The following is a 15,718-nucleotide window of genomic DNA, read 5'->3' on the forward strand; positions in this document are numbered from 1 at the left end:
TAGACCTTAAAACAGAAGATTACAAGAGATAAGGAAGGACACTACATAATGATCAAGGGATCAATCCAAGAGGAAGACATAACAATTGTAAATATCTATGCACCCAATGGGAGAAGGCAATGGTATTCCAGTACTCTTGCCTGGAAAATCCCATGGACGGTGGAGCCTGGTGGGCTGCAGTCCATGGGGTCGCTAAGAGTCAGACACAACTGAGCGACTTCACTTTCACTTTTCACTTTCATGCATTGGAGAAGGAAATGGCAACCCACTCCAGTGTTCTTGCCTGGAGAATCCCAGGGATGGGGGAGCCTGGTGGGCTGCCGTCTCTGGGGTCGCACAGTGTTGGACACGACTGAAGCGACTTAGCAGCAGCAGCATGCACCCAATGTAGGAACACCTCCATACATAAGACAAACACTAACAGGCATAAAAGGAGAAACTGACAGTAACACAATAATAGTAGGAGACTTTAACACACCACTCACACCAATGGACCAATCATCAAAACAGAAAATTAATATGGAAACACAAGCCTTAAATGATACCTTAGATGAGATGGATCTCACTGATATCTTCAGGACATTCCATCCAAATGCAGAAGAATACACCTTCTTCTCAAGTGCACATGCAAAATTCTCCAGAATAGACCACATCTTGGGTCACAAATCAAACCTCAGTAAATTTAAGAAAATTGAAATCGTATCAAGCATCTTCTTGACCAGAATACTATGAGACGAGATATCAATTACAAGAAAAAAACTGTAAGAAGCACAAACACATGGAGATTAAACAACACATTTCTAAATAAAAAACAGGTTACTGAGGAAATCAAAAGGGATATCAAAAAATTTCTAGAAATAATGACAATGAGAACACAACTCAAAACCTATGGGATGCAGCAAAAGCAGTTCTAAGAGGAAAGTTTATAGCAATACAATCCTACCTCAAGAAGCAAGAAAAGCACCAAATAGACAACCTAACTTTACACCTAAAACAACTGGAAAAAGAAGAAGAACAACAACAACAAAACCCCCAAAATTAGTAGAAGGAAAGAAATCATAAAGATCCAAGCAGAAATAAATGAAAAAGAAGTGAAAGAAACAATGGTAAAGATTAATAAAACTAAAAGTTAGTTCTTTGAGATGATAAACAAAATTGACAAACCTTTAGCCAGACTCAACAAGAAAAAAAGAGAGAAGAATCAAATCAACAAAATTAGAAATGAAAAAGGAGAGGTTACAACAGACAATGCAAAAATACAAAGGATTATAAGAGACTATTATGATCAATTATATGGCAATAAAATAGATAACCTGGAAGATATGGACAGATTCTTAGAAAAGTTCAATCTTCCAAGAGTGAACTAGGAAGAAATAGAAATTATGAACAACCCAATTACAAGCACTGAAATTGAAGCTGTGATCAAAAATCTCCCAAAAAACAAAAGCCAGGACCAGATGGCTTCACAAGAGAATTCTACCAAACATTTAGAGAAGCGCTAATGCCTATCCTTCTAAAACTCTTTCAAAAAATTGCAGAGGAAGGAACACTTTCAAACTCATTCTATAAGGCCACCATCTAGTTTTGATACCAAAACAAGACAAAGACAACACACAAAAAGAAAACTACAGGCCAATATCACTGATGAACATAGATGCAAAAATCCTCAACAAAATTTTAGCAAACAGAATTCAGCAACACATCAAGAAGCTCATACACCATGATCAAGTTGGGTTTATTCCAGGGATGCAAGAATTCTTCAATATACACAAATCAGTGTGATACACCATATTAACAAATTGAAAGATAAAAGCCATATGATAATCTCAATAGATGCATAAAAAGCCTTTAACAAAATTCAGCACTCATTTATGATTAAAACTCGTCAAAAAATGGGCATAGAAGGAACCTACCTCAACATAGTAAAGTCCATATATGATAAGCCTACAGCAAACATTATTCTCAATGGTGACAACTGAAAGAATCCCCCCTAACATCAGGAACAAAACAAGGGTGTCCACTTTTGCCACTATTATTCAACATAGTTCTGGGAGTCCTAGCTGTAGCAATCAGAGAAGAAAAAGAAATAAAAGGAATCTAGACTGGAAGAGAAGAAACAAAGCTCTCACTGTTTGCAGATGACATGATCCTGTACATTGAAAACTCTAAGGATAGTATCAGAAAATTACTAGAGCTAACCAGTGAATTTAGCAAAGTTGCAGGATACAAAATCAATACAGAGAAATCACTTGCATTTGTATGTACTAACAATGAAAAATCAGAAAGAGAAATTAAGAAATGAGTGCCATTCACCACTGCAACAAAAGAATTAAATATCTAGGAATAAACTTACCTAAGGAGACAAAAGAACTGTACTCAGAAAATTATAAGATAATGAAAGCAATCAAAGACGACATAAACAGATGGAGAGATATTCCATGTTCCTGGATAGGAACAATCAACATTGTGAAAATGAATATACTATCAAACACAATCTACAGATTTAATGTGATCCCTATCAAATTACCAATGGCATTTTTCACAGAACTAGAACAAAAAAATTCACACTTCATATGGAAACACAAAAGACCCTGAGTAGCCAAGGCAATCTTGAGAAAGAAGAATGGAGCTGGAGGAATCAACCTTCCTGACTTCAGATTATACTACAAAGCTACAGTCATCAAGACTGTATGGTACTGGCACAAAAACAGAAATATAGACCAATGAAACAAGTTGGAAAGCCCAGAAATAAGCTCATGCACCCATGGGTACCTTATTTTTGACAAAAGAGGAAAGAATATACAATGGGGGAAAACAGCCTCTTCAATAAATGGTGCTGGGAAAACTGGACAGCTACATGTGAAAGAATGAAATTAGAACACTTCCTAACATCATACACAAAGATAAACTCAAAATGGATTAAAGACCTAAATGTAAGATCAGAAACTATACAACTCTTAGAGGAAAACATAGGCCGAACACTCGATGACATAAATCAAAGCAAGATAATCAAAGAAAATAATAGCAAATGAAACAACTGACAAAGGATTAATTTCAAAAAATATACAAGTGGTTCATACAGCTCAATACCAGAAAAACAAACAACCCAATCAAAAAGTGGGAAAAGACCTAAACAGACATTTCCCTAAGGAAGACATACAGATGGCTAACAAACACATGAAAAGATGCTCAATATCACTCATTATTAGAGAATGCAAATCAAAACTACAATGAGATATTACCTCACACCGGTCAGAATGGCCCTCATCAAAAAGTCTACAAACAATAAATGCTGCAGAGGGTGTGAAGAAAAGGGAATGGTCTTGCATTGTTGGTGGGAATGTAAATTGATACAGTCACTATGGAAGATGGTATGGAGATTCCTTAAAAAACTAGGAATAAAACCACCATATGGCCCAGCAATCCCACTCCTAGGTATCTACCCTGAGGAAACCAAAATTGAAAGAGACATATGTATCCCATTGTTCATTGCAGCACCATTTACAATAGCTAGAACATGGAAGCAACCTGGATATCCATTGACAAATGAATGGATAAAGAAATTGTGGTACATATACACAATGGAATACTATTCAACCATAAAAAGGAATGCATTTGAGTCAGTTTTAATGAGGTGGATGAACCTAGAGCCTATTGTACAGAGTGAAGTGAGTCAGAAAATACCATATTCTAATGCATATACACAGAATCTATAAAAATGGTACTGAAGAATTTATTTACAGGGCAGCAATGGACAAACAGACATAGAGAATAGACTTATGGATGTGGGGAGAGGGAAGGAGAGGATGAGATGTATAGAAAGACTAACATGGAAACTTACATTACCATGTGTAAAATAGCCAATGGGAATTTGCTGTATGGCTCAAGAAACTCAAACAGGGGCTTTGTATCAACCTAGAGGGGAGGGATGGGGAGGGAGATGGGAAAGAGGTTCAAAAGGGAGGGGATATATGTATACCTATGGCTGATTCATGTCGAGGTTTGACAGAAAACAGCAAAATTCTGTAAAGCAATTATCCTTCAATAAAAAATAAATTAAAAAATAAATAAATAAAAGGGATTTCAGTTCAGTTCAGTTCAGTTCAGTCACTCAGTCGTGTCTGACTCTTTGCAACCCCATGAACCGCAGCACACCAGGCCTCCCTGTCCAACACCAACTCCCAGAGTCCACCCAAACCCATGTCCATCGAGTCGGTGATGCCATCCAACCATCTAATCCTCTGTCGTCCCCTTCTCCTCCTGCCCCCAATCCCTCCCAGCATCAGGGTCTTTTCAGATGATTCAGCTCTTCGCATGAGGTGGCCAAAGTACTGGAGTTTCAGCTTCAGCATCAGTCCTTCCAGTGAACACCCAGAACTGATCTCCTTTAGAATGGACTGGTTGGATCTCCTTGCAGTCCAAGGGACTCTCAAGAGTCTTCTCCAACACCACAGTTCAAAAGCAGCAATTCTTCGGCGCTCAGCCTTCTTCACAGTCCAACTCTCACATCCATACATGACCACTGGAAAAAACATAGCCTTGACTAGATGGACCTTTGTGGGCAAAGTAATGTCTCTGCTTTTTAATATGCTGTCTAGGTTGGTAATAACTTTCCTTCCAAGGAGTAAGCGTCTTTTAATTTCATGGCTGCAGTCACCATCTGCAGTGATTTTGGAGCCCCCAAAAATAAAGTCTGACACTGTTTCCACTGTTTCCCCATCTATTTGCCATGAAGTGATGGGACCGGATTTCTAAAAGGGATTTAGAAGACAAAAAAAAAAAAAAATTGCTTAACACAGGACTGAGTGTTTGAACAAGCTCTTCCTTGAGAGGCAAATACTTAGTAGGAGGTACAGGTCTCCTTCCTACGTCTGAGTGTCCCCTTTAATTGAGATTACAGAATTGCCGCTGTGACACATGGCTCCCTGGACCCTGTGGAAAGAAGGGAGTATTTCAGCTCCTGAAATCGTGTTCAGGGATTTGAGATAACTTTGGGCTGCCAAAGGACCCTGGGTGACTAGAGAGACCAAAAGAGGCTTGAGGGACACAGGGAGGAACGCTGATGGTGCCCGACCACTGTTGGCCAGGTCCCAGGGTAGCAGCTAGGATCCTTGTGGCAGATGGATGGATGATGCCCTAGTGGTTTGGGAAAAGACAGATTCCGTTTTCCATCCATTGCCCACTCTGGCCCCGGACTCTGGCCCAGGCTGTCCTCTCCCAGGCACTTTGTTCCCATTTTGAGATTTGAGGAAATGGAGGGAAGTGGGAAAGAGAAACAGAACAAGAAGAAATGAAAAAAGACAAATGTCTGCTCCTTTTCAGTTCATTAGGGATGTGAAGCATTTGTGATAAATATGTATTCATGATTAAATTATAGCTAGTCCCAGGAATTTTAATTTGCTGTAGTTTTAATAAAAGTGGCTGTTTGACCATCACATCTTCAGTTTCATAAGAGACTCATCATTACTTAGTGTATATGGCATATATGCATATATGAGTTTGTATCATATTATGTAAAACCTATATTTAATATAATACACCAGGCTTCCCTGGTGGCTCAGATGGTAAAGAATCCTCCTGCAATGTGGGAGACCTGGGTTCAGTCCCTGGGTTAGGAAGATCCCCTGCAGAAGGGAACGGCTACCCACTCCAGTATTCTGGCCTGGAGAATTCCATGGACAGAGGAGCCTGGTGGGCTATAGTCCATGGAATCACAAAGAGTCGGACACGACTGAACACTTTGACTCACACTAAAACCATGTAAAATCTATTTTTTCATCTTTCAAAAGTTAGGCTTTTTTGTAGAAAATATAGCAACTATGGAAAATAAAAGTTAACTAGAGGGAAATGAAGACCCGTAAGCATACCATCCAGAAACAGCCACTGAAAACGTTTCGACCTGACTCCGTCCAATTTTATTCTCTTGCTAAAGGCTGGTATGTTCTGGAGCGTGTTGCTGTGGCTTCTCTCTCTCTCTGGTTATTTCCACCAACCTCAGGACCCCTTGCGCATCCTCTCCAAGGTCACTGCCACATCTTTCTCCTTTCTTCCTCATGAGTGTCGTTCAGTCTCAGGGCTGCGTCTTTCTCTGTCCACAAACAGAGTGGACATGTGCCCGAGCACCTCACATGCAGGCTGCTCTCCATGGAACCCATGCTCTCTCCCAGATGGGCTTCCCTCCTCTGTCCCTCATCCACGCCTCAGTCACCCCAGACCCCCATCACGCTTGCAGCCTCCACCGCCCTGCCTTCCTCTGGGAATCATTGCTTCACACGTCTTGGTCATCTTTTCAAGTGTATTTATTTTTATCTGGAGGATAATTGCTTTACAATACTGTGTTGGTTTCTGTCATACATCAACGTGAATCAGTCATCCGTGTACATATGTTCCTTCCCTCCTGAACCTCCCTCCCACCTCCCCCTGCTTTTGAAGTACACTTAGTTGATTTACAGTGTTATGTCAGTTACAGGTGTACAGCATAGTGAGTCAATGCTTCTGCAGATTACACTCCATTATAGGTTATCACAAGGTAATGGCTGTAATTTTCCATACTGTACAGTATATCCTTGTTGCTGCTCTATACATAGTGTTTGTATCTCTCAGCCCTAACTGTCCCTCCCTGGTTCCTGCTCTCCTTAAATAACCACTAGTTTGTGTTCTCTGTGAGTCAGTTTCTGTTTTGAGATACATTCTGCCCTTTACCACCTCTCTGCTGATTCTTCCTCGCAGACCCTTTTCTCAGAACTTCTGCCTGCTCTTGGCTGTTCCTGAGAGCACAGGCTCTGGAACCCAATGCCCTGGGTCCAGTCTAGCCTTTGTTATTCTCTAGCTGTGAGAACTAGGCAGTTATTTCATGGTGCTGGTCTCGGTTTCCTCAACTCTAAAACGGGGTTATTTGATATGATATATGGCATATATGATATGCCCTGCTGCAGAGCTGCTGAGTTGGTTTAAACACTTAGAATATCAGAATAGTTCCTGGAACATAATAAGTAGTCTCTACCAGTTAGATTTTATTACCATTAGTGGCAGCTTCGAGTGTATGTCCTGATACTAATTCAAATCCCAGCCTCCTCTGATTGTTTCCCTTGGGATTTTCCAGCGGTCTTTTCCCTCTACCTCGTCTAGTATGCATACTAAGTCATTTCAGTTGTGTCCAACTCTTTGCGACTCCGTGGACTGTAGCCCACCAGGCTCCTCTGTCCATGGGATTCTCCAGGCAAGACTAGTGGGTTGCCATGCCCTCCTCTAGGGAAATCTTCCCAAGCCAGGGGTTGAACCCGTGTCTCTTATGTCTCTTACATTGGCAGGTGGGTTCTTTACCACTTGACACCACCTGGGAAGCCCATCTTTTCTAGGAGCTTAGCAACGTTAGCTTCCTTTTCACAATCCCTATACTGTGCTGGATCGTGGAAAAAGCAAGAGAGTTCCAGCTTTATTGACTATGCCAAAGCCTTTGACTGTGTGGATCACAATAAACTGTGGAAAATTCTGAAAGAGATGGGAATACCAGACCACCTGATCTGTCTTTGTATGCAGGTCAGGAAGCAACAGTTAGAACTGGACATGAAACAACAGACTGGTTCCAAATAGGAAAAGGAGTTCGTCAAGGCTGTATATTGTCACCCTGTTTATTTAACTTATATGCAGAGTACATCATGAGAAATGCTGGGCTGGAAGAAGCACAAGCTGGAATCAAGATTGCTGGGAGAAATATCAATAACCTCAGATATGCAGATGACACCACCCTGATGGCAGAAAGTGAAGAGGAACTAAAAAGCCTCTTGATGAAAGTGAAAGAGGAGAGTGAAAAAGTTGGCTTAAAGCTCAACATTCAGAAAACGAAGATCATGGCATACGGTCCTGTCACTTCATGGGAAATAGACGGGGAAACAGTGGAAACAGTGTCAGACTTTATTTTTCTGGGCTCCAAAATCTCTACAGATGGTGACTGCAGCCATGAAATTAAAAGACGCTTACTCTTTGGAAGGAAAGTTATGACCAACCTAGATAGCATATTCAAAAGCAGAGACATTACTTTGCCAACAAAGGTTCGTCTAGTCAAGGCTATGGTTTTTCCTGTGGTCATGTATGGTTGTGAGAGTTGGACTGTGAAGAAGGCTGAGTGCCGAAGAATTGCTGCTTTTGAACTGTGGTGTTGGAGAAGACTCTTGAGAGTCCCTTGGACTGCAAGGAGATCCAACCAGTCCATTCTGAAGGAGATCAGTCCTGGGTGTTCTTTGCAAGGAAACTGAAACTCCAGTACTTTGGCCACTTCATTTGAAGAGTTGACTCATTGGAAAAGACTCTGATGCTGGGAGGGATTGGGGGCAGGAGGAGAAGGGGACGACAAAGGATGAGATGGCTGGATGGCATCACTGACTCAATGGACGTGAGTCTGGGTGAACTTCGGGAATTGGTGATGGACAGGGAGGCCTGGCGTGCTGCGATTCATGGGGTCACAAGAAGTCAGACACGACTGAGCGACTGATCTGATCTGATACTGTGCTTACTATGAAAGTGTACTTGCTACCTGTTATTACCATCTGATTATTTTTAAATTGTTTGTTCGTATTTCTGTCTCCTCCTCTAGACTGTTTGACTATTCATGTGTCTGATCATTTGTGTATCACATGGGGGAGTGACCAGGTGAGCTACTAGGGGTCTAGTTTCTTCCATTTAATTGCTTAGTCCTTGCTCTGTGTAAGATCAAGGAATGGGCAATGTCTAAACACAAGAAACTGGTGATGTGCGTTGCTTCCTGGAAGTCAGAATTGGAGGGAAGATTTTTCATTGCATTGTGCGTAACCACCCCTTTCACTCCATGAAATACCTTACATAGGGTAGACTTCTGGGGGGTAACAATTTTATTAAAATATAATTCATATATAATGATATTTACTCATTTGGAATGTGCAGTTTAATGTTTTTTAGTACATTCACAGAGCTGTGCAAACATCACCACAATTTTAGAACATTTTTATCTCCCTCAAAAGAAGCCCAGTACCCTTTAGCTCTCCTCCCAACTTTCCCCAACCCCCTTAACCCCAAGAAACCACTGGTCTTCCTACTGTGATTTATCCCTTTTGGACATTTCATGTAAATGGGATCATAGGCTATGTAACCTTTTGTGACTGGCTTCTTTCACTTAGCATCATGTTTTCAAGGTTCATCCGAGCTGTAGCAGAAGTATCAGAATCTCATTCCTTTTTATGGCCAAATAATATTTCACTGTATGAACACACCACCTTTTGTTTATTCATTCAATAGTAGATGGGCATTTGGGTGGTTTCCACTTTTTGATTATTATGAATAATGCTGCTCTGATTATCTGCGTACAAGTTTTTGTGTGGACGTGTTTTCATTTCTCTAGGGTATATACCTAGAAGTGAAATTGCTAAATCGTATGATAACTCTATGAGAAACTGCCAAACTATTGTCCAGAGTGGCTGCATCATTTTATTTATATTCCCACCATCACTGTATTTAGTTTCCCACATCCTGCATGTGATGAGACTTTAAATATGGAAAGAATTGTTCTTTAAGCTTGATTTTCTAGTTCAATAGACACGAAAAAGGTATTTTCTTTCAACACTTTAATTAACAGCACTTTCTATTAGAAAAATGCCCTTCATCCTCCAGGGATATCAGTGAGAAGACATTTTAGAAGGAAGAAGGTGAGAAGATTAATCTGCATTCAAATAAAAATACAGAGCCTAAGGAATTTTTTCTGGTACTCTCATTATACCCATAGGGGTTTCTTAAGAAATGCAAATATGTATTGTTTCACCATGCATAAAGCAATCGTTATCTAAAGATAGAGATAAAAGTACAGAATCCTGTATAAATAGTGAGATTTTTGAGAGCAGAAAGAGTTGGAGTGGGACCAAATGACTTAAGGAAAAAATAAAAATCCACTGAAGTAAGCACGAAAAAAGAGATGGAACCTGGAACCTGGGAGCACTCCTGGGAGCACTCTGTGTCTGGGGAGGAAGGCTGTGGGGTGGGGGGTAGGGGAAGGTGACATGTGGGCATACCTGGGAGAGAAGCTGGTGGCACTCCCTTCTGTGTTGTAACATGACAACACGTAACTTTGTTTCCTGGTGATGAGATCAACTGACATATGAAAAGTGGGAAAATGCCTAATTCACAAAGGCTCATTGTGAGTTGAAGCTTATGAAGCACTTACCATGAACCAAACACCATACTAAGCACTTTATATACATCACCTCAATTTAATCTTCCCAGTGACTCTATGGTTTAGGTACAATCCTCACTTCACAGGTTAGGAATCAGAGGCACCCGGAGGTTAAGAAGCTGCTGTCTACTTTCCCCTGTTCATTGCAGGATTATTCACAAGTCAAGATATAAATAAATTTACGTGTCCATCTATGAATGAGTGGATAAAGGAAACCTGTGTATATACATTGGAATATCATTTAGAAAGAGGGAAATCCTGCCATTTGTGACAACAGAGACGGACCTTGAGGACATTGTGCTGAGTGAAATAATATGAACTCGCTTATATGTGGAATCTAAAAAAACCAAACTCAGAGAACCCAAGAGTAGAACAGTGGCTGCCAGGGGCTGAGAAGAGGGTGTGGCGGGGAAATAGGAGCTGTTGATCAAAAGACACAGACTTCAGTTACAAGATGTCTAAGTTCTGAGGACCTGATATACAGAGCAATACTGTACAAGGAAGGAGGTACAAATGAACTAACAAAGGAAAGAGAACTTCCCTACTGGTCCAGTGGTAAAGACTCCACCTGCCGATACAGGGAATACAGGTTTGATCCTTGGTCTGGGAAGAGGCCACATGCTGAGAGGCCACTAAGCCCACGAGCCACCAACTACTGAAGCCCACGCACACCTAGAGCCTGGGCTTTGCAGGGAGAGAAGCCATCGCAATGAGAGGCCTGTGCATCACAGCTAGGGAGCAGCCGCCGCTCTCCAAAACTAGAGAAAGCCCGCCTGCAGCAATGAAGCCCCAGACAGCCAAAAATAAATAATAAATAAATTTAATTTTAAAAAGGAAGGAAGGAAGGAGTGAGGGAGTGAAGGAATTACTCGGAGTGTAATGTTGAAGGTGAGCTGTACCCTGCAACCAGTAAACCTGTGTGGTCAGTGCCCTTAACCCACGCACTAGCATATCTCTGCCTGTGTGTTTTTCTTCACCTGCATCATTTGAACTGTGGTTGTTGTTCAGTTGCCCAGTCGTGTCTGATTCTTTGCAACCCCATGGACTGCAGCATGCCAGGTCTCCCTGTCCCTCACCATTTCCCGGAGTTTGCCCAAGTTCATGTTCATTGCATCGGTGATGCTGTCCAGCCGTCTCATCCTCTGATGCCTTCTTCTTCTGCCCTTGATCTTTCCCAGCATCAGGGACTTTTCCAATGAGTCATCTGTTCGAATCAGATGACCAAAATACTGGAGCTTCAGCATCAGTCCTTCCAGTGAATATTCAGGGTTGATCTCCCTTAAGATTGACTGGTTTGATCTCCTTGCTGTCCAAGGGACTTTCAGGAGTCTTTTCCAGCACCACAGTTCGAAGGCATCATTTCTTTGGCATTCTGCCTTCCTTACGGTCCAGCTCTTACAACTGTATGTGAGTATTCAACCATTGTTTAAATGCAACAGTTAAAAACATACTTAACCATCTTGTAATAAAATCAGTGTCAATAATTAGTCAAAGACATTTGATTTAATAACTTAATAGTTTTTAATCCAGTCATATTGTAACGTAGTATATGCCAAAGAGACTAGAAGTCTCAAGGCAGATCATTCAGGGCCTTGCAGACCACATGAAGGTTAAAGGCTATCCCAGGGGCAGTGAGAAGCATTCAGTTTTAAGTCTTGGAGTCAAGAGGTCACACTTGTGCTTTGAAATTTCCTTCTAATTGCAATAAAGGGGGTTGTATTGGAGGAAGTAATAGCAAAACTGGGGGTGTAAGGAGCAAGCCGAGGGGAGACACTAAGGCCAGAGCACTGGAGATGGATTAGAGGGGACAGCTGAGGATTAAGGAATGATTCAGGAGTTGCCCGAACAAAGACCAGCTGGGAATCACGTGAGTCTTCTGAGAGTCTGTATGGAACCCAGTGTTGTTAGAGATACAGTTCCCGAGGCTGATTCTAATGAAGTGGATTTTACAGTGATGAATATAGTTCTCTTGAGAAGAAAAATGTTTAAATCATCTCCATTTTTCCATTTTGGCTTTTCTTTACAGCCTCCACTCTGTTTTCTTTGGATCAAAGCCATTTTCATTTCACCAGACGTGTCATTCTTTTTGCAGAAGCCATTCCAGCTCTTTTAATGCTTCAGACTTTACTTTATGGAACATCTATTCATGTCTCTCTAGATCTTTTACACAGGCAGCATCTTTGTGCAAATACCTGGACCCGTCAAATTTGCCCAAGTGCTTATAAATGCATGCTGTTCAAGGAGATAAATGACTCAACTAGAAAACTGATGGCTAACCTGTTGAAACTCTCTTTGTGATTTCAGGCTGCCCTGGCAGGAGGCACCACCATGATCATGGATTTTGCTATTCCACACAAAGGCCACTCCCTCATTGAGGCCTTTGACACCTGGCGAAGCTGGGCTGACCCCAAAGTCTGCTGCGACTACAGCCTACATGTGGCGGTGACGTGGTGGAGTGACCAGGTGAACCATGCAGGGGTCCAATTTCTTCTAGTTAGTCCTTTAATCATTGCTCCGTGCAAAGATCAAGGAACGGGCAACGTCAAAACATAAGAAACCAGTGATGTTGGTTGCTTCCGGGAACTCACAATTGGAGGGAAGACTTTTCATTGCACACTCTCTTGTACCATTTGAGTTTTGAATCCTGTGAAGTATTATCAATTGAGAAAACTAAAAAAAAAAAAAAAAAGCATATGAAGATAATAGGATAAATCCCTTATACTGATTCACAATAGTCTTTCCTAATATTTAAGTCATGAATTGTAAATACTTTAAATGCAATTTTTTAAAGTACTTGACTTTTCAACTTCAACATCTCCGGGCACTTTTAAGCAGTCTTTTCCCACAGATTAGACTTCAGTTAGATAAATGTTTTTAATATCTGGAAAGAAACCAAGGAAGGGACAGACCAGGAATGTGTTCCAGGCCTTCTCCCAGCTGTGCACTAAGCTGGTACTCTGTTAATATCAAGTCCTGGTCAGATAATTTCAAAATTGAACTTCCACAGTCTTCTGTATCTGCTCATTATTTAGACCATGGCAGAAATGATAACATGACTCAGATAGAAAAGAAAGTTTTGTGAGATGTTAAAATATGCTTATTTTCCCCATGAAAACATGTATGTGTACTTTGGAAGAAACCTTTATTTGTGATTTAAATCAATAGCATGTTTTCCACATTGGACTTAATTCAGAAATCTTTTTGCTAGAAAGGGCTCATGGGGTGACTTTATTTGAAGTCACCATGTAACTTATGTCCCTACTTCCTCCCAAAATTTGGGTTGTAGACACTAAGTTAATATAAAACAAGTAACCAGATAGTTCAGCAAACATAGTAGCAAGGTTTAGAGTCCAGAGAAAAAGTTAATTTTTTTCCAGAAACGGCATTCTGAGTGAGGCCTCTGACCTCCGTTGTGCGTTTAAGATCTTCCTGCCTTCCTTCTTCTCTCCGGCCCCTCCTTCCTTCCCTTCTCCCTTCCTCCTTTCCTCTCACTCTTGTTTTATAAGATAGCGCAAAGGTGAAGATGCTTGCTCGTACCAGTGTTTCTCACATTTTAATATGTAAATGATTCACCTGGTGAATCCTGTTAAAGTGCAGATTATGTTCAGTGAGTGTATTAGTTTGCTAGGACTGCTTTAACCAAGAATTACAAGCTGGGTGGCTGCAACAACTGTCTCACAGTTCAGGAGCCTCACAGCCTGAGATCAAGGTGTTGGTGCGGCTGGTCCCTTCTGAGAGCGCTCAGGAATAATGTCTTTCAAGCCTCTCACCAACTTCTGGTGGTTTGCTGGCAATCTCTGGTTATCCTTTGATTTGTAGGAACATCACCTGAATCTCTGCCTTTGTCTTCCCATGATGTTCTGTGTGTGTGTGTGTGTGGCTAAATTACCCCTTTTTATAAAGACACCAATCATACTGAATTATGGTCCACCCTAGTGACCTCATCTTAATTGATTACTTTGGTAAATGCCCTATTTCCAAATGTTGACCTGAAACAAGGAGACTGCCTGATATTTCTCCAGCAAAGATGGGCATATTTGAGATCAGCAGAAGAATTGCAGTTCAGGGTCTACCAACACGTTGAGCCACGTGCAAGTCCCCACAGGGCAAGGGAAGGCGCAGGCTTTCCTAGAGGGGAGGGGGAAGCTGGGAGGGCTCCAGTAAACAGAGTCCATGACTTTCATTGTTCTGGTCCTTGCCAAGAAAGAGGACCCTTCTGCGCTGACATGCAGGTATGAGAGCTCCCCCTTCTGGTCTCTTGACTCTACTTAATTGAATGAGTGAAAATCACTCAGCTGTGTCCGACTTTTTGCAACCCCATGGACTGCCAGAGTCCTTTGTCCAGGGAATTCTCCAGGCCAGAATACTGGAGTGGGTAGCCGTTCCCTTCTCCAGGGGATCTTCCTAACCCAGTCGAACCCAGGTCTTCCGCACTGCAGGCGGATTCTTCACCATCTGAGCCACTTTCTATTTATTAATTTTTTTATTCAAGTCCGAGGTGGTGCTGGGCTTCCCAGGTAGTACTAGTGGTAAAGAACTTGCCTGCCAAGGTAGGTGACATAAGAGATCCCTGAGTCGGGAAGACTCCCAGGAGAAGGGCATGGCAAGACACTCTAGTATCCTTGTCTGGAGAATCCCATGGACAGAGAAGTCCATAGGGTCCCAAAGAATTGGATGTGACTGAAGTGACTTAGCATGCATGCACAAGGTCACATTTGGTACCGGGGGCTAGGATTTCAACCTATAAATTTAGGGGGACACAGTCAGCCCATAGCAGTAGGTCTGGGGCAGAGCCTGAGATTCTGCATTTCTAGTAAGCTCCCAGGTGATGTTGCTGTTGCTGTTCAGGTACCACACTTTTGGAATAGCAAGGCTTAAACTGCTATGCCTGACCGTCGTATAGTGGGACTTACCCACAGATATGGATATGGGTGACAGGGATGTTTAACAAGGTCATCTGCAGAAAGGCTCTTCTACTCTGGGAGTCATGGGTATTTCACTTGAGCTATGTGGGTTGTAATTGGGAAGCCCGTAGTTTGAATTTTCTAACAGTCTAAAGCGGTTTTTCCCCCACTATAAAAATAATAGACTCATGGTAGAAAATTAGAACTTATAAAAAAGTTTTTTAAAATGAGGCATATTATACCAAGTTCTACCCTTGCTCTTGTCACTTAATGCATCTTGAAACTCATTCCATCATTTCAGTGATGTTCACTCTCAACATTTTGGTGTTTTCTGCTCCTTTTCATTCATTATTCATCCAACAGAAAGTTTTTGAGTGGCCACTATGGGCCAGGCACTGTTCTAGGATATAGCAACAGATAAACTATACAAGCTTAGCTTACATGCATGCTCAGTCATGTCCGACTCATAGCAACCCCATGGACTGTAGCTTGCCAGGCTCCTCTGTCCACGGGATTTTCCAGGCAAGAGTACTGGAGTGGGTTGCCATTGCCTTCTCCAGGGGATCTTCCCCACCCTGGGATTGAACCCACGTCTCATGTGTCTCCTGCTGGGGTA

General features: G+C 41.7%; 1 protein-coding gene across 1 annotated transcript in view; it reads left to right on the top strand.

Moving 5' to 3' along the window:
- DPYS (dihydropyrimidinase) overlaps positions 1 to 15,718 on the top strand; it is a 100,627-nt gene that overhangs the window by 17,937 nt on the left and 66,972 nt on the right. The window contains exon 2 of the mRNA XM_055546883.1: positions 12,503 to 12,661. Within this exon, the coding sequence (XP_055402858.1) occupies positions 12,503 to 12,661 (159 nt within the window). The remainder of the gene's footprint in view (positions 1 to 12,502; positions 12,662 to 15,718) is intronic.

Source organism: Bubalus kerabau, chromosome 14 (genome assembly GCF_029407905.1).
Source record: "Bubalus kerabau isolate K-KA32 ecotype Philippines breed swamp buffalo chromosome 14, PCC_UOA_SB_1v2, whole genome shotgun sequence".
In the NCBI taxonomy this organism is placed as follows: Eukaryota; Metazoa; Chordata; class Mammalia; order Artiodactyla; family Bovidae; genus Bubalus; species Bubalus kerabau.